This window comes from Electrophorus electricus, chromosome 12, assembly GCF_013358815.1.
Source record: "Electrophorus electricus isolate fEleEle1 chromosome 12, fEleEle1.pri, whole genome shotgun sequence".
NCBI classification, from domain to species: Eukaryota; Metazoa; Chordata; class Actinopteri; order Gymnotiformes; family Gymnotidae; genus Electrophorus; species Electrophorus electricus.
In genome coordinates this window covers 14,005,613-14,025,597 of record NC_049546.1, presented here as the reverse complement: position 1 = coordinate 14,025,597, position 19,985 = coordinate 14,005,613, and the positions used below count along the sequence as shown (strand labels likewise).

At 38.7% G+C, this 19,985-nt stretch overlaps 1 protein-coding gene across 3 annotated transcripts in view; it reads left to right on the top strand.

The window, feature by feature from the left end:
- flt4 (fms related receptor tyrosine kinase 4) overlaps nt 1-19,529 on the top strand; it is a 48,262-nt gene extending 28,733 nt beyond the window's left edge. For 2 of the 3 annotated variants that reach the window (XM_027008635.2, XM_035532023.1), the window contains 20 exons: nt 2,577-2,703; nt 3,116-3,224; nt 5,153-5,491; nt 6,049-6,195; nt 6,669-6,800; nt 11,036-11,142; nt 11,513-11,648; nt 12,137-12,241; nt 12,396-12,509; nt 12,630-12,718; nt 14,712-14,877; nt 15,059-15,153; nt 15,409-15,531; nt 15,680-15,791; nt 15,961-16,060; nt 16,176-16,281; nt 17,755-17,867; nt 18,095-18,215; nt 18,833-18,918; nt 19,197-19,529. In XM_027008635.2, the coding sequence (XP_026864436.2) occupies nt 2,577-2,703; nt 3,116-3,224; nt 5,153-5,491; nt 6,049-6,195; nt 6,669-6,800; nt 11,036-11,142; nt 11,513-11,648; nt 12,137-12,241; nt 12,396-12,509; nt 12,630-12,718; nt 14,712-14,877; nt 15,059-15,153; nt 15,409-15,531; nt 15,680-15,791; nt 15,961-16,060; nt 16,176-16,281; nt 17,755-17,867; nt 18,095-18,215; nt 18,833-18,918; nt 19,197-19,386 (2,617 nt within the window). In that variant the 3' untranslated portion in view covers nt 19,387-19,529. The remainder of the gene's footprint in view (nt 1-2,576; nt 2,704-3,115; nt 3,225-5,152; nt 5,492-6,048; nt 6,196-6,668; nt 6,801-11,035; nt 11,143-11,512; nt 11,649-12,136; nt 12,242-12,395; nt 12,510-12,629; nt 12,719-14,711; nt 14,878-15,058; nt 15,154-15,408; nt 15,532-15,679; nt 15,792-15,960; nt 16,061-16,175; nt 16,282-17,754; nt 17,868-18,094; nt 18,216-18,832; nt 18,919-19,196) is intronic. The other variant, XM_035532022.1, reaches the window with a different exon arrangement.
- The last annotated feature ends 456 nt before the right edge of the window (nt 19,530-19,985 follow it).

Here is a 19,985-nt window from a genome sequence, read left to right as displayed (position 1 = left end):
GCAGACACCCAGTGAAACTACTTTCTATGCACCTGCCTACACACACTAGACTGAAAAGAAGGATATTAAGATTGCAGGTATTTGCCAGTGCTCTCTTTTAAATAATGTGCATATTGGAGCAGTAGTTCAGCAGTTACAGTACTGACCTAGTAATAAGAAGGTTGCCGGTTCAAGCCCCACCATTGTCAAGTCACCACTGTTGGCTCCTGAGTCAGGCCCTTAACTGTTGCTCAAATTGTACTTGTTCACCTTGGAAAAAAGTGTCTGCTAAATGCCATAAATATAAATGATGTGGAAGGCATCATTTGAATCCTTCTTTAGCACTCATCATCCACAGGAAAGCAAAAAACAAGGATCTAAATCATTTCCTTTGTCAATCTGTGCATCCTCCCCATCTCTCTTTCACAGAAAAACACACAAATGCACACAAATCCTAGATCCGCCATGGTGGGTGCATTTATCACCAGAAACCCACATTTCCTCTCCTTGAGCTAAAAATACAAATTGATTTGACTGAAAAAAATGCTTAACATTAGATTTCTTTATTAATTGAACCTTTACAGCAAAAAACACATATCAGCCATTTCCACGTTATATTTAATCTGTTATATTACCTTTTAAAATTACATTAAAATGTTTAATATGACTATTTAGACATATCTTCATTCATGTGGGCATTCAAAAATAAAACTTGCAATAAGCTTTATATTATTGTTTTTATTATGTAGACTGCAGAAATAACAGTAAATGGACATAGGTTTTTTTTTTTTTTGCAAGGGCTCAGTTATCTCTGGGTTGTCTGTAAAATAGTAGCAGCATTTTATATAACACATTAGTCTTAATAATCACTCAGTTTTTTTACATGTTAAAATCTCTTCTAAGTCCTTTTCATAAAATGATGAAGCTGGCAGCACAGAGGGAGCAAGCTACACAAACAAAGTAAGGCAGCAAGCTGCAACACAGTGGTAAATGGAAAAGAGAAGAGTACGGCATGGGCAGGCACCATGCATAAATAAGGACAGGGAAAATAAGGTATAGGTGTTTACAAATAGTAGTCTGGTGATTGGCACTGGGGCAGGTATTGTGTGTGGGTATGTGCAGGAGTGGGCTTGTCCCTCCTGCTGGACAAATATACTAGGCTCTTTTGTTCCAAGCCAATTCCAAGTCAGTGCTAAAAAAGGTCTTGATTTCTTGATTTCAAAAATCAGTATAACGTGAAGAGAAAAAAAAAAAAAGTAAAAAAAAAAATAAAAAAAAAAATATATATATACACACACACACACACACACACACACACACACACACACACACACACACACACTTAAATCAGCTAAAAGCTGGTGTCTTGTGTTATCTGCAGCAAGATGTTAGCAGCAGAATCTTTAAATCTTGTTAGTTGGGTGGGGCCTCAATAGATTGAATGTGCTTTTCCAGCACACCCACATGCGATTGGATTAAGAATTGGAGAATTTGGAGACCAAATGAGTACGTTAAGCTCTGTCATGTTCCTCAAACCACTCCTGAACAATTTTTGCAGTGTGGCAGGGTACGAAAAAGAGGTCTGCTGCAAAAAGAGGCCACTTGGTCTATACTTGGTGTATACTTGGTCAGCAACTATACAGGCACACTGTTTGGTTCTGTGATTATGCAGCCCCATATGCAGCATGCTTAAGTACACTGTGTGTTAACTTTTTTCGCTTTTTGTGCTACAATACTGCTTCTGTGGTATTGGACCAGATGGGCTTGCTTTTGCATCCCATGCACATCAGTAAACCTTGGCACCCATTGCCCTGTAAACAGTTCTCCAGTTGTCTTTCCTTGGATCATTTTGATCCATACTAACCACTGCATACTGGCAACACTCCAAAAAACCTGCTGTTTTAAAGATGCTCTGACCAATTACAGTTTGGTCCTTCTCATTCAGATCCTTACACTTGTCCATTTTTCCTGCTTCCAACACATTCATTTCAAGAGCTGACTTCCTGCCTAATATATAGTCACTTGCTGCCTAATACATCATACCCTGCAATAGTTACCATTGTAATAAGATGGTCAAAGTTATTCATTTTGTAAAGTTTGAAGAGTGTAGATGTTTTTTTCCCTTAAGTTTACCATCTTCATTGCTGTCATGGAAACAATGGACAATGCAGACATACATGTTAATAATAGTGTCCATTAGCATTAAATACATTGGTCTGAAGGTGTTCAACAAAATGATCAGCAAGACATCTCTGGGTTTATCCTTAATGCAAATGTGTGAAGAGTTGTATTGCAAATAAGAATGAGAGTCTGTAGGTTTTACATATAGGTTAATATATAGATGGTGGTATTTAAGCAAGAATTTTCAGACTTAACCTTTTTTAGATTTTCCAGTTATCTTCATGTCAGAGGTTCCTCGATAGCTGTGCAAAGATGTTAATTGCCATTTTATATACCAGGAAGTAACTCCAATTGCGCACACACACACGCACACACACACACACACACACACACACACACACACACACACACACACACACACACACACACACACACACACACACACACATATCTAACCGATTGCTAAACCTTCCCAGAGCTCATAGAGGACAGCAAGATAAGATTCCTCTTTGCCAGGACTGGATCGATCTGGACCCTGAGCACACTGTGAATGCTATTGAGAGCATGGACACTTGGTCTGAACCAGTTGATGGGAAGTTAAAGGTTTGCTGTCATGTTTTCTTCCTCTTCCTCAATGTTACAAAATAGGAACACATGTTCAAATTGGAGCACACCAACACCTGAGTGCTAAATGCTGAACCATCATCATTTTTTGTTTTTATTAAGTGATCTAAATATGTGTACCCTTACAACATTTGTCTGATGAATCAGAGAGGAGGTGAACATTTAAAATATTTAAACCTTTCTTCCCATTCCATGCTTCTTGGAGTGAGTGGCAATAAACATGCATATTTAGAGCACTCACCTCCTCTTTTCTGTTACATGTCAGAGGTCATTTGTTGTGTGAAGAATTGGTATTAGGAAAAATGTATACATAGAGCATAGGACACATCCTAGCATCTGGGGAAAAAGTAAAGAAAAACTCAGGTTAACTTGGATGCCATTTTTCCTGCAGACAGTGGGCCGTATCATCATTCTGAGTGCAAATGTGTCAGCTATGTACAAATGTTCTGCGGAGAACAAAGTGGGCAAAGATGAGCGACTGATTTACTTCTACGTGACAAGTGAGTCTCACTTACTGTCCATATATATATATATATTGTGTGTGTGTGTGTGTGTGTGTGTGTGTGTGTGTGTGTGTGTGTGTGTGTGTGTGTGTGTGTATGTGCACGCGCATGCGCGCAGTTGATTCATGAAATATTCAGACTGGCATGTTGCACATTTTATTATGTTGTGGATTTGATTTTGAATATATATTTGCCATTTTATACTCATCAGTCTATACAAAATCACCCATATTGATGAAGTGAAAACATTCTTTACATTTTTCAACAGTTAGCTCAAAAACTTAGATCTCTTATTCACGAAAGTATTCAGACTCCTTGCTATAGCATGCCAAATTATAGTCAGGAGGATCTTGACTTTGCTTTAATTATCAGGTGCATCCTGGTCAGATGCATCCTGGCTTTTGTTTTGATTATCCTTAAGTTGTGTCTGTAATCCATTTGGAATCCCCTTGGACATAGACTCCTGGGTCTATAATGGCCCACAATTTACTTTGCATTGTCAGGACAAAAATTAGGCCATGAAGTCCAAGGAACTGTCTCTGGATCTCTGTAATCAAAGACATATATTTATCAAAGTGTAGATCAGGGCAAGGACATAAAATTATATCAAAGATTTTGAGTTTTCCCCAGACTACAGTGGCCTCAATAATTTTCAAATGGAAAGCTTGGCATAATCTTTACCCTTCTTAGAGTTGGCCTTCTGGCCAAATTGGGTATCTGGCCAAGAAAGGCCTTTTTAGCGAGGTAAGAAAGAATCCAACTTTAACTTTAAAAAAGCTCTAAAAGTCCTATGCAAGGATGGGAGAACCTATTGGATGGCAACCATCTCTGACCCATACAGTAGAGTTGTAAGATGGAAAGCACTGAGAATAAGGCATATAACAGTTCATTTGCGTTTTCATGCAAAGAACTCTGGCAACAGAAGAGTGGTAAGATGGAAGGCACTGAAAATAAGGCATATAACAGTTAATTTGCGTTTGCATGCAAAGAACTCAGAAGCAACAAGATTTGACAGTTGACAGTCCTCCCTACTTAAACCATCTTCCCCTGTGCCTGCAAGCACTAGTCCAGTGCAGTGGAAAAACCAGAACTGCATACCATACTGGCTAATCGCATCTTTACTGTGACATGTGGTGGTAGCATCTGTGTAGATACTTCCCAGTGGCAAGGACAAGGAAACTGGTAACAATTGAGACAGGGATGAATGATGCCAAATACAGGAACATTCTTGAAGAAAACCTGCTCCAAAGCACATGAAAATTCAGACTGCATAGACAGTTCAAAATTGCACATGACAATGTACCAAAGCATACAGCCAAAACAACATTAGAGTGGTGTCAGGGGAAGCCTTTGAATGGCTTTGAGTGGCCTTGACAAAGCCCATACTTAAACCCCATTAAACATCTATGAAGAGACTTGAAGTTCACAAATGCCGTCCAGTCTGACAAAGCTTGAGAGACTCTGCCATGAAGAATGGAATAAATTTCTCAAATCAAGGTGTGCAAAGCTTGTAGAGTGCAAGACTTATAGCTGTAATTGCTGCCAAAGGGGCCTCTACAAAGTACTGAGTAAAGGGTCTGAAAATGCAGCCTTTAAAAATTGAAAAAAGAAAAAAAAATTGTTGAACTTTTCTTATGAATTGGAAGCCAGACCATCTTTCAGACATACTGTCTGACACTATTATATATTGATGTGTAGTATAGATTGATGGGTGAAAATGGCAATTATATCCATTCTAAATCAAATCTACAATACAATAAGGATCAAGAGGTCTGAATACTTTCTGAACCCAGTGTGTATATATACAGTGCAGCCCTTAAAAATTGCAGTGACCTCTTAAATGCTTGTAATTTAGTGAAAGCCAGACCCTCTCTCAGACAAATATTCTCTGACTCCATTATCTGGCCCACTCCTGTTTTATCCAGCCATCCCAGAAGGCTTCAATATTGAAATGGAGCCCGTGGAGGAGCCCCTGGAGCTGGATTCTGTGCGTCTGAAATGTAGTGCTGACAACTACACATACAATAACATGCGCTGGTACCGGCTAGACCCACAGGCCATGCCCCCCGAGGACTGCAAAAGCTTGTACCAGTATGCCAAGGTCCTGGGTGGAGAGCTCTCATTCCAGGCCTCCAGAAACAGCTGGGTGCTGGAGCTCAATTTTACCAGTGTGCAGCTGCAGGACGAAGGCAACTATGTGTGCGAGGTGCAGAACCAGCGCAGCGGCGAGAAGCACTGCCACCGCAAATACCTCTCTGTGAAGGGTGAGGGCTGCTGGAGGCCTGTAGGCTGGGGGTATAATGCTCATGTTCTAGAGGGCAGGAGTCTGGTATAGTTTAATTTCCTTGCTCCACTAAACCTACTGCACTTAATTAACAAAAATCGTTTGTATGAGTTCTTGTCCAAAGGTCTGAACTACCATTACAGGAACTTAAACTTACTTTTTTTTGTCTCTTCTATCTTTTAATAGAACATCGATGTTCATTCTTGCTCCACTATGCTTGTCATGCATGCAACTCACCCCTTCTTTATATGGCAAAATGTCAGTGTCAGTTTAATTTTCACAGCCTCAGTATGCTATCATACATTTAAGTGGGTTTAGTCCCATGAAGCAACATGTCTAAAAGAAAAAGGCAGAGAATATGTGTGCACAACCAGTTCCTTGCAAGACTTGACTAAGATGACAAACCTCCTTTCTCTGTGTCTCCCTATCTCTGTCTATGGCTTTCTCTGTCTCTTCATTTGAATTGCTGTGTCAATTTCCATACTATCTACCTCCATTCTTTGTCTCTCTAAAATTTGTTGTTTCTCTTTGCCCTAGCCTTGGAGGCCCCGAGGTACCGGCACAACCCCACCAATCAAACAGTGAATGTCAGCTCATCCTTGCAAATGGAGTGTGATGTGGAGGGGACGCCGTCTCCCCAACTCTCATGGTTTAAAGACAATCAGCCCCTCTTCCCAGTATCAGGTCAGCCTCCTCCTCACATATTTTTATCACAGATCAGTCATTATATGAAAACATGTCACATGGTAGTGTGACAGGATATGTGCATTAGATAGTGGTCATATTGATGACAGCAGATAATGTAAACAGGCCTGAAGGGTATGAAGAAAAATTATCATAAGCATCCCATTCCAACAAATTGCATAATTATAACTTTTTTTTTTAATTTACATTTTTTACACGAAAATTACTTGCTCCACATTTGGATGAATTCATTGCTTTTGATAGTTGATGAGATATCCTGCACAGGCCATATATAAACAAACACACACACAAACACACACACACACACATATATATATATATATATATATATATATATATATATATATATATATATATATATATATATATATATATATATATATATATATATATATATATAAACACACACACACACACACAGATTTGATTGACACCTGTATGGATGTGCACAGGTATTCTGCTTCAGGACTCCAACCGGATGCTTAGTATTCAACGAGTCCGAGAGGAAGACGCAGGCCTGTACACATGCACCGCCTGCAACCAGAGAGGCTGCATCCATTCCTCTGCGATTGTGTCTGTTATTGGTAAGAGGCTCTTCATTCTCCACATTGGTTGCTGGACATCTGCTGTCAGTAAGCCATAAAAAATTAGAAGTATGGTGGCCAGGGGAGAACAAGTATTGGACTGTGCTTTTAGAGAAAGGGGGAGAGATTAGGTGTTTACTATGGACATACTGACCCAAATATCTGATGTCAGACAGTGTCAAGCTGTTAGATGGCTGACCATCATCTCTGCTCAGTGTGATGTCTTCCACACCATTGGCTTACCATTGGTTTTATGTCTTCATAAGCACTGTTTGGCCAATTGAATCAAGTCTCATTTATTTATACAGTGCGTATTACAGTACACGTCACAAAGCAGCTTTATAAATGTATAGGTCCAGGTCCCTGATGAGCAAGCCAAAGGTGACAGTGGCAAGGAAAAACTCCCTGGGTATAAGAATAAAAACCTTTGGAGGCACCACTTGTGCATATTGAATCATTATTGATGGTTAACTGTGAGGGAATTTTTTTTAATTGGCTGTTCAGTCTAAATTTGACTTGAAATTAGTTAATATAGACATAAGGTTTTTTTTTGTCACATTGTGGTTTGATCTACTGATGCAGTGTGCTAGATTAACATATTACATGGAAAGCTATTTTGTTGTGATAAGTATCTACAGAAAAGATGGAACATGTATCATTACTTTTATGTTACTGTATGCAATTTTATGGAAGGAAGGCGCTCATGAAGATGGAGTCACTCAGAACTCTGTATACTCTTTATAAGAAGTCCACACCTTAGGGAAGCAGCAGTTTCCTTTCGAGTTAATTTTCTTTTGAAAGAGCACAGAATGTACACGTGTGTCTTTCTTCAGGCGTAGTCTGGTGTGTCGGAGTGTAAATACACACAAGCGATGAGGGGTGACAGAGCTGACAGAAGCCACTCAATCATTTGCAGTTAGTTCTTCAGTGTCAGTTTGGTGTGTCCCTAGCCTTTCAGCCCACTGCCTCTTGCTTATATACTATGATGGTGGTATTCAATTTAAAATTTGTTAAAGTCCAGCTATAACAAATTCCTTGATTGCCAAGGTCCATATAAGGACACTATTGTGATACAGTTACCATCAAATACTAACAAAATAAAATCAAATATTTGATGCACTGAACAAAATCAATGTTTACTTGATGCACAGTTCCACGGATCCATACAACGTGTAGTTGAGATTTTGGAGGTGTGTACATCAGGACACATCAGAGCATCTGTGAGTTATGCTTACCCATAACTAAGAGTTACATAATGTCCCCTTGGTGTTGCAGTTTATATAGGGTCATTATAAATTATCTAGAACCTGATATGAAGGCAGAGAAGAGTACAGGGAGCTTGTGAGAAGTACCTGTACACCGTCATGGTCTGCCAAAAAATAAAAAATAAATAAATTTAAATGTAGAAGAGCTGGTACTGTATATTCATATTTTTATTTTTGGGGTCTACTAGAATAGATTTACATCCTTGAATGTTCCAAAGAACATTCTTTTTCTCATACTGTACATCTTTCACCCTCTGTCTGACATTCCCTGTGAGAGCTCCTTTGTCCCCCCCCCTCCTGATAAACCCAATTTGTTATGATTGGTCAGTGCAAACTCTCAGAGTTCTGACTGGTCAACCACCGGAGCGGTTCCAGCCTTACATGTTCCGTCCCTGTCATGCAGTCTATAGACACATCCTTCTCTCCTGAGCTGCTGTAAACATTGATCTGCTTGAAATGTTAGAAATCTTTATAGTGTTCAGTGGTTTCCAAGCTGTTAACAGTCCCATGAACAGACACATATATTTCTCTGAACTCGGCATAGTACATGTATAAAAATATTGGGGGCATAAGAAACAATGTCCAATTAGCAGAAGCTTAGAGTGGATTGCAACTGTAACATTATTGCTTGTAATTATAACTCCTCCACACTTGAACACCATTCCCAATATCTAGTGATTGAAAAACCCATTGCTAGATTTCCACACAATTTAAGTAAATGTGGGCTTTCCGCTAATTAGCAAACCCATTATAACACAAGAAGATTAACTGTCAAGTTTGCCTCAATATCCGGGATGCCTATAGCTGAGCACTGGCTTCTTTGGCTCAGCTACAGCCAACACAGTACAAAAATTGGAACAGTGGAGAGAACAGTAGTGAAACTAAATTTCCAACACTAACTTCTTTATGGTACTAATCTGGCAGAGGACACGAAGGAGACACCTCACAACACAAAACACAGTGTCTTCTTAACATGGCTACAAAGCTGAGCAAACTCTTCTTGGCCTCCAGTAATTCTATGCATTATGTGAAGGCATACCAAGTTTGCCAATAGATGGTCAACAAGGAAAGTATTATGAGATTGTGTCATTTTGTAAATAAGAGAAAGGCTAAAATTCTAATAGGTGTTACAGGCAGCTCAGAAAATTGGTTTCTTTGGGAGAACTTTACTCTGGCATGTACTTTGGGCTTTGTAACTTTGCAGACCATTTAAGTACATAAAAATACTATATAACACTAAAAGAAAGGGGAAAAAGTGGAAAAGCATAATAGGTACTCTGTAATGTTGTGCTATCTACATCGATTGAGCACCTTTCTCCGCTTAACATCATAGTGTCGACTGCGTCATCATTCACAGATGATTAGGATGTCATCTGCATTTGTGCGCATACCTGGTGTGCACACCTGTTCTGGAACACTTCTGCTATTCCCATTTCATATTGAGCCATTCTTAGCTCGAAAACGTAAGGATATTCATGCCATGAATGTATGCCATGTTTCATGGGATTCCATGACAATGTCATCAATGGCAAAAATGTACTCTCTGATGGAACACCCTTCTAGCAAGTAGAAATAGCTGCCTGTTTCTTGGGTTTATTCTTTTACATCACTTAAGACCTTTTGTGATTTTTCTAGCAGTGTGCTAGGGGTAAGTAGCTGAATTGATATCATACTGCAACTTGTTCCACAGTCTAATTAGAATTTCACTGGTCTTTCTCCAGTATGAGTATTTCCTCATTTTATGAAGTAAATGTGTGTTACACTGAAAGTTTCTAGTTATTACTCTCTTGCTCCTTGATTTCTTATTTTCTTCTGCTGTTCCAGTACCAGTAGGAAGCCTTATTTTATATGAACCAATTCATATGGGGAAGTTACACTCCAAGTTGTAAAAAGTGGGCTGTATTATAAAGCATTACCATGCCCCCCAATCCCCCTCTACACTGTGCAGGAACTGTTTATTTTAATTGCCTGCACATCTTATACGTGCTGATCTTCCATTGTCCTTGTTTTTTGTTTATGCAGTTCTGCATTTCTTTGAGCACTTTTCTAATATAAAATCCTTCTTGTAAGCAAGCAAGAGTTCAGAATTCCACAAACAATTCTGTCCTTTATTAGTGAGTCATTTTTACACAGCAATATTTTACCACTCACTTTTAGTTCTGGAATGAAATTTGTACCTCTCGACAGTTTTGCTTTGGCTTTAGGTTGCAATTGTTGTGAAATGCCATCATAGATGTTCTAACCATTAGCTCTTCTGCCCTCACAGTAGCACATAGCATCTTGCTAAGTTCTTTCCCTGTCTCTTCTATCAAATATTTGAAAACTTTCACCTTTGCTTTTTTGTCTGCATATTCAAGTACAATGTCCATGAACAGGATGATTTCCATGTTTTGGACAGGTTTGGTATGTTCCAGTTCATCATTAGGGTTAGCGTCAAACCAAAATGATGTCCATGTTTTCTCTTGCACTTGTTAATTTGGTCATAATTCCAGTTTCTGCTGCTACCAGTGCCTTGTTTGTTTGTTTTTTAAATATAAAAAGTAGCTCAATGTGCATCATACTCAGACTGCTTCTTACGAACCCAACATTACCTATCTAGTATTATGTCTACCGTCTAGTAACTAAATATAGTGGCCAGCTTGAATAGTGAAAGCTATCCTGTAGTGTAAGGACATGAAAGTCAGTCTGCTCTATGTGTGTATGCAGTAGCTTGGGGAGCTTACCTGAAGTCCGTATTGACTTCCCTGCCCCGACAGCTTTTACTTCAGGTCGCCAAAGAGGGCCAGCACCACTGCTTTTCTCTCTACTTGGGTGATCCATTCCATTTAAGTGTTGATTAGGAGCTTGGAGTAATTTACTACAAGATCTGTGGGGGGTTCTCTATTGATGTACTCTGAACTTAATAACTAATAGTAACAATAACTAATAGTAAAACAAATTAGTTTAAAAAAATCTCTTTTCCTCCACAAGGCTCTGATGATGACACAAATGTGGAGATTGTGATCCTCATTGGCACGGGAGTCATCGCCATATTCTTCTGGGTCCTCCTAATTCTCATCTTCTGCAATGTCAAGCGGGTCAGTGCACTTATTGCTTTGATCTCTGATCCATTTGCATCATTTGACGTCACATCATTTCTTGTCCCTTATTCTAGTCCTTGGCCCGTCTCATGGGTCAAACTCAACCAATACCTAACTTAAGATCTGCATCAACCTGTCTATAATTTTTACAAAGATAAACTATTAAGGCAATCAATAAGTAGTGATACTACACCACAGGCAAAAAAAGAAAAGCTTTTTTTTTTTTTAAATCACTGTTTGTCAGAACAGATTTGTCAGATGAGCTTGCTGTTTCAAAATAGGTTCCTGTGAGCAGTTCTCTAAGAAGCGGTCTCTAAGGAACTAACCATATATCTGGTGCTAATGTTGTTATGATGATATCCCACAGGTGAACCCAGCTGACATCAAGACGGGCTACCTGTCCATCATCATGGACCCAGGGGAGGTGCCTCTGGAGGAGCAGTGCGAGTACCTTCCCTATGACTCCAGCCAGTGGGAGATCCCACGTGACCGCCTACGCCTTGGTAGGCCATGGAAAAAGAAGACTCACAATCTTCCAACTGATAGCCCAAAGTCCTACCCATATCTATCTATCTATCTATCTATCTATCTATCTATCTATCTATCTATCTATCTATATAGACAGATAAATATATAGATATCTATCTATCTATCTATATATATGATAGATAGATAGATAGATATATCTATATCTATATATATAGACAGATAAATATATATAGATATCTATCTATCTCTCTCTCTCTCTATATATATATAGACAGATAAATATATATATATATATATATATATATATATATATATAAATATCTATCTATCTATCTATCTATCTATCTATCTATCTATCTATATATATATATATATATATATATATATATATAGAGAGAGAGAGAGAGAGAGAGAGAGAGAGAGAGAGAGAGAGAGAGAGAGAGAGAAATATATATATCTATATCTATAGCTATATATAGACTAATATATATCTTTATTGCAGGGAAGGTGCTTGGTCATGGTGCTTTTGGAAAGGTGATAGAGGCCTCTGTCTATGGGAATGACAAGAAAAGCAGTTTAGGCACTGTTGCTGTCAAGATGCTCAAAGGTTAGAGCTTTAATTATATGCTTAAACTCTACAAGCAATGGTGATGAAGATGCTGGCTGAAAACAAATTGTTCGGTATTGTGTGTGTGTGTGTGTGTGTGTGTGTGTGTGTGTGTGTGTGTGTGTGCGTGCATGCCCATGTGTATAAATTACAGAAGGAGCCACAGCCAGTGAACACAAGGCCCTCATGTCTGAGCTGAAAATCCTCATTCACATTGGGAACCATCTTAATGTGGTAAATCTACTTGGAGCATGTACCAAAACCAATGGTTAGTATAGCCGTTATGTGGACATATAGGACACATAACCTCAGTAATATATTTAAATTTTTTAAAAATCCCCTTTTTGTACTTTTCTCTACCTTCTACATGCCTCTTTTAATTTTTCAGGCCCTCTCATGGTTGTGGTGGAATATTGCAAATATGGCAATCTGTCCAACTACCTGCGGGCTAAGAGGGAATTTTTCTTACCATACAGGGTAAGAGAATAAAAAGGCTAATTAGAAATCAGTGGGTGCACAGCTACCTCTCGCTAGCCAAGTAAGACACGACCATAATACAAAAGCATATCATTTACAATTTAGTCAAGTATAACCCATGTATACCTAGCCAATTCCTTATCATATACTGTAGAAACATACAGCATGACAAATATTGTGGCTCCTGTATGTCTTGAGATTTTATACACTGCTTTTCAGGCTTAGAAAACTCATGGAAAATGTTTAAAGTTTAAAGAGTTAAAGTGCCTCAGAAATTGTGTATTGCGACACTGTGTATTGTGTTGGAAAACAACACTTATGTTGCTTTGTATTTTACACTATTTATATTCACTGAATATGTGAATATTTATGTGAATATATTCACATACATTCACCTAAATATGTAATTTAGTGAATATAGATAATAAATGAAGTGTTTACTGTCTGGACTCTCATTATCACCGTAATAATGACTATTAATAACTATAATGTAAATAATGTACATTTACAAGTACATTATGTTCTGTCTGATAACAGACAGTCTAGCTTAATTTAACTTGTTACACTGTCAGCCAGTCACCTAACTTTTATATGTCATATTTCCATTCATTAGCTGTTCCTTTTGGCTGTATATATGTAGATGTTTTCCAGGGAAATAACTGAAAAGGAAACTTTGTCTAATTAAGGGCCTAACTGGTGCAACATAAACTTAATAATAAAACAATAGCAGCCTAAGGTCAGCAGAACTAATTCAAAGCTAAAGTAAATAAATGTGTATTATGTAGCTTATATTTAGTGTATGTATATTGCATGTATGTACAAAGATGCAGAGGGAGTTTGATTCTACGAATCCACAAAACGTTGAAATGCCTTGAATAATTTAAAAGTCAACTAATCTCAGTGAGCTTTATTCCTTATTGAAAGAATAGAATCAAACTCCCTCTCTGTGCATAAATGTAACAGCTTTGTGTTATCATGGTTGTGGGAAACATGTTTCTCTGAGGAGTCACACTAATTTCTGCAAAGCATTCCACAACAGCACTGAGTAATTTTTCTGGTCTATTGGTCTATTGATGTGTAAAGCCTTAAACAATTTAAAAGTCAACAATACAATTACTTCCTTACTGAAACATGTTTATCTACAAATAGACTGCATCCCTTGCCTGGCCTACTTGTACATACTGCACAAAAGTGTAAGAGAGATGGAGTTGCATGTACATACAAAGGTCTGTTTGAGTACAATAATGCAAACCTACGTGAGTTTATTTCTATTTTTTGCATATGATGCTCAGCTATTTATGTAGCTATTTATAGACCACCTAAAAGTAATACTGATGTAACGACAGTGGGTGAGCACGAAGGGAGGCAAGGGAGCTAATGCAAGTGGAGAGGGAATTTTATTAACAGACAAACACAAACAAACACTAACCAGGGGCGAACCAGGATAAAATAGGTAACGAAGGCTAGGGCACAAAACAGCAACAACTATACATACTAAATTAACAAAAGGACCAAACCGTACATACTAAACTAACCGAAGGACCAAATCAAACAGACATGGATCACCGAAATAACCAACCACCAGAGTAACAAAACACAAGTCTTAAATACCAAGATTGATGAAGACTAACAAGACATAGGTGAACATAATTGCAGGCAGGGATGCAAGCAAGTGGGTGGAACAGAACAATAACAAAACAAAGAAACACATGGAAACAGAACCAGCAATGAAACAAAAACAGCATTGCCATGGTAGCTGTGATGCCAGGAAGGGGCGATCATGACAACTGAAGTTCCTTGATGAATATTCTGAATTATTGTCAATTTTGCCATCCAGCTATGATAAAATTCTCATAGTATCCTCTTATATACTATATATATATAATATATGCTTGTGGTAAACTGGGTGCTGTATATTCAATTGTTGCTCTTGTTAGCATCACAATGTGATCCCTTGGCTAAAGTGGTCTTGTAATGCTTGTATCTTCTGCAGGACTGCTCCCCTAAAACCCAGAGCCAAGTCAGGAGGATGCTGGAGGCCGGACATGTGGAGCAGATAGGCCGGAAGCCTTCATCCCCATCCTATCCCTCAAACCTTAGTTTCATGTCCCAGCTGCATTGCAAAATGAGCCAGAAGAGCCACCCCTCAGAGAGGAAAAGTGAGTTTACTTTATTTACATCCATGTAAGCTTGCACTGTTGTGATTACACAAACTGCTGTGTGGTGTTCCAACCCAAAATCTCATTATGATTGATCAAAGCTGTGTTTATGAGTAAATAGTTTTCTTTTGTGAGTTTTTCACTGTGTGATTTCTATGTCTATATTTCTATCCCTCCTAAGTGGATGACCTCTGGAAGTCTCCTCTCACAGTAGAAGATCTGATATGCTACAGCTTCCAGGTGGCACGAGGGATGGAGTTCCTGGCATCTCGTAAGGTATAGCCCAGGCTGCTATAGTCCATGAACATTCTCACCTAGTAATTTGCTGTTCCACAATGAAAATTGCTAAAGATGTGGCTAGTGAAAAATACCCTTTCTTGACCATTGTCACTCAAGAAAAAGCTGAGAAACAATATTAAGCCTAATATCAAGTCAGACATATATAAATAAGTAATAAAAGGATGTATATGTTGGCTGAGCAAACAGATACTTCTTACAGTGCTTATTTCTGCTATTTTTCTCTCCTGTTAGTGCATCCATCGGGACTTGGCTGCTCGAAACATTTTGCTTTCAGAGAACAATGTTGTGAAGATTTGTGACTTTGGACTAGCTCGTGACATCTACAAGGACCCAGACTATGTACGGAAAGGCAATGTAAGGGAAAATAAATTTTACTGTTTGATTTAAATAACTCTCTGCATATGCTCTTCCCAACGTAATTTAAAAACTTCAAGCAGTGGAGAGGGTCAAAATTTGAAATTGAGAAAGGCTTTTAAGCTGTGATCTGCACTTGCTGTTGCAGGCCAGACTACCACTCAAGTGGATGGCACCTGAGAGCATCTTTGACAAGGTGTACACCAGTCAGAGTGATGTCTGGTCTTTTGGTGTGCTGCTGTGGGAGATCTTCTCACTGGGTAGATTGAATTTATTTTTTTTACACACTGCTGCAGGGCTAAGCTAACTGGCAGAGAAAAGATGACAGATGAATGCTTTTCACATTTATTAGAATTTTTCATCCTTCAGGATAGGCTAAGTTTAAAGGTTTGTGTGTTAAACAGCATGGTGCATGTCTGTGGTCCGCAGGAGCTTCACCTTACCCAGGGATTCAGATTGATGAGGAATTCTGTAAACGACTTAAAGATGGCACCAGGATGAGGGCCCCTGACAATGCCTCCCCTGAAATGTTAGCATATTTTGTCATGAGACGTTGCTCATATATTGACATAAGATAAATATTTCTAACCATTCCCATTGGAGACAGTGAACGTCAGTGTATCTCTGCCTCCACCTACTGGTAGATATGGGATCATGCTGGCATGCTGGCAGGGTGAACCTAAGGAAAGGCCCACATTTCCTGTGCTGCTAGAGATATTGGGAGACCTTCTGCAAGACAACAGCCTACCAGTGAGAGATTTTGCTAATATTTACCGTTCTTCCTTTTCATTCATGACTACAGGGTTGCCCTTGTACTATATTTACTGTACTGATACCACATACATGCTGAATAGCCACTTTATTAGAGACACCCATCTAGTAGCACCTTGGAGCTCCTTTGGCCTTCAGAACTGCAGCAATTCATCTTGGCATAGATTCCACTACGTGTTGAAATCATTCTGCAGGAATCTTGGGCCATTCAGTGATTACAAATGAGATTGAAGTTCTGATATACCTCGTCCCAGAGATGCTCTATAGGATTAAGATCTGGGGACTGTAAAGGCCAGAGCAGCAAGGAAAACTCCTGGAACCAATCCATGACTAAGGGTTGTACCCTTGTGGCATGGTGCATTGAACTGTTGAAAGTATCCTTCCTCCATAGGGCTGCCGTGAAGGGATGAAATTGGTTGACTACAATGCTTAGGTAAGCCCTACTGTCCAAACATCCATCCACAAGTATCAGTGGATCCAGGGTGTGCCAAGCAAACATTTCCCACACCATTACTCCACCTCCACCAGCCTGAACTGTTGACACCTGACAGGAAGGGCTCGTCGATTCATCCTGCCAAATTCTGACCATCTCATCAGCATGGAAAAGAAATATGGATTCATCTGACCAGGCAGTGTTTTTCCACTACTTGATGATCCTGGTTTTACCCTCCTTTGCTCACTGTCTTGCTGTTCTGTTTCCCTTAGACAGCAATGACACTTGATCTCCCAATAGGGTCTGCCGTTATATCCCTGTGTTATCCGGGCTAAGGAATGACAAGTTGTTTACGGCTGCAATTTGCTTGACTATGCACTGCGTGTTGATCAAAACAATTCTTGACAACCTCCGCTGACCCCTTTCATCAAATAATTGTTTACATCTGATCTTTCGCTGGGTGTTCTTTTTTTAATCTCAATATTCTCTGTATATTCTTGACATCATTGCATGAGGAAACAAAATTAGCAGTTTTTGAAATCGATTTTACCATTCTAATGTGGATTCACACTGAAACTAGTCCACAGAAGACTTGCTCACCTAATTTTATGGGTCACATGTATAATTTCCAAACAGGTTCGCTCCACTCCTGGAAAGACAGGAATCTAATAAAGTGGATATTCAGTGTATATGTTTGTGGTAATTTAACTAATACAATGATTTGCATGATTCTTGCTCATATAACATTTCTATTGAATGACAAAGGAATACATTTTAGTATTTTTAAGTGTACTGGTATAATGTACATGTCTAATATTAATAAATGCATCTAGATAAGTTTAAACATTTAACAATAGCAATTTACAGAAGCTGTAACGAGATATATATTGTATGGGGGTATATACCATTATAGAATTACTAATTATTGTATCAATGCATTATTGTGTGTGAGCACATGATACTGACATACCAGACAGTTGGTTTCCATTTTAAAAGGGACTGTTCCTGTCACTTCACAGGACATCTCCCTCAATATGTCTCAGAGTACAGAAGACGATGGCTTCTCGCAGGTGTCTTCAAGGCCTCCATCACAGGACGAGCTCAGACTGGTCTGCAACAGCCTGCCAGCCAGGTGCTGCCCTGCCACATATAGCTACTTCCTACTGCATGCCAGGAGAATGTGTGGCTGAATTAGTGTGGAAAGCAAAATAGTTGTTCCCAGTTGTGAGGATGAATAATTATAGCTCAAAAATTGATGTTGGGATTTAATTTTTGTATGAGCTGTTCTTAAAAATACCTAAATGCTGTGAAAGTTAAGAACCTTTGTAACCTATTCTTTGATGTCATGTTCCTTCCCAGATACTATAACTGTGTATCATTCTCTGGGTCTTTGATGGTGAGCCCATCCACAACATGCCACTCCCGGGTGAAAACATTTGAGCAGCTACCAATAGAGATGATCTCTCATAAGTCACCTCATGTAAGGATGTTTAAGCCTTCATTTGAGGCTGCATGTGATTAATACATAAATTGGGGGTATGTAGAATTAAGCAAATTTAATTACATTAAGTAGTCCCCAAATTCCTTCCATTGATATCATCTATAGTGGCATCTTTGAGTGAAATTTTTCTGTAAGTTACTATGGCTATTGTTGCATATAACTTATGTTCAGTGGAAACGGCATTGGCCCAGTGATGGACTCAAACATTTGATGACTTGCTGTACTGGAATCTTTTTCATTTACAAATACAAATAAATTATGTGGGCCCTGATTATCTTAGTCAGTGATACCTACTTGACAAGTAGCCTTGTGAAAAGGTTTTGACCATTCATTTTAAGGAAAGAACAAGTTTGACGGTCTTACTTTCCTGCTCTATTTAAACACAATACTAAAAATTCATCACATTTTAGTCTTACACATATATTGTACATCCTTACATATGATTATATATGCATTTATAGAGACATAAACCAAATATCCAGAAATCACTTGCCCCATTCCTAAAAGCAAGACATTTATGAAGCAGGCTAATTGAAAATGGCCTCCAAGTGAATAGTGTTTTACACCGAGCCTTACACACTGCCACTTCCCTGCAGGACAGCCAGACAGACAGTGGCATGGTGTTGGCTTCTGAGGAGCTGGAGAGGTTCGAACACCAACAAAAAAGTGTTATTCTGAAGAAGTAAGCTCAGTTTCCTTGTGTTTTGAAATGGAATTAACAACATGGTTCAGTACCTTCAAACACAGTTTATATTCAGCCTTAGCTTCTTAACATGGCTCATAAATTACATCCATAACAAACTGAGCAAAAACAAAAAGCATACCTAGAATTAATTTTAACATGTCATTATTACATGGCTTCTTATAGTTCTCTTATTTTAAAAGCCTGTATACTTGCCTTTTTTTTCTTGACCATCTATTCTACTTTCTGCTCAATATCCATTCTCTCACTCCCGGCAGTCCAACAACAAGCAACAACACAGAGCATCTCATCAGCAGACACCAGCCACCATTCTTCAGCCAGATCTCTGGGCAGACCTTTTACAACAATGAGTATGGCCAGTTGGCTGAGGAGGAGGTGAACGACTTCTTTTCCACAGTGGACATGCCTGTGACCGATGGATCTTGCCTGGCTACCTCCAACCTGTAATGGCACCCCCGAAAGGCCCGAAGGAAACTATTTCCGTCATTAGGTCTCCACCAACCCTGCCTCACAAACTGAACTGATACCCCCCCCCCCCCCACCGTCACTGGGTGGCACTATTATTGTAGCCGCTAATTTTCTAGTATTTTAACGCCTGTCACATTTATCTTGATCTAAAGTGTAAGGCTCTTTTTGTTTACTTGTAAAAAAAAAATGTTAAAAAGTAAACACCCAATGGTGAAACATAAACCAAAATATCTTGTTTTATTCTGGCCTTGCTCATTGAGAATATAGCAAATAATACAGCAATAAATTGATTTCTCTTTTATTGTCAGAACCTATTCTTATTCTGATGTAAGCAGCAACTAGTTTCCATTTTTATTTGTTGTTTGTTTTCTTGATAGGTTCCCACTATTTGTTTTGACAAGAATCAAAATAGAGTAAAAAGAAATAATGGTCAGAGGACACCAGTGACCTGACAGAAATTAGGTCAAGTTGAGCAAATACAAATTGGCACATCTGTAGTAGGCTGTTTGATTTGGTCTGACCAAAGAAAACAAAACAATGGAGCAAAAGTCCATATATCAACATAATTAAAATAAAAA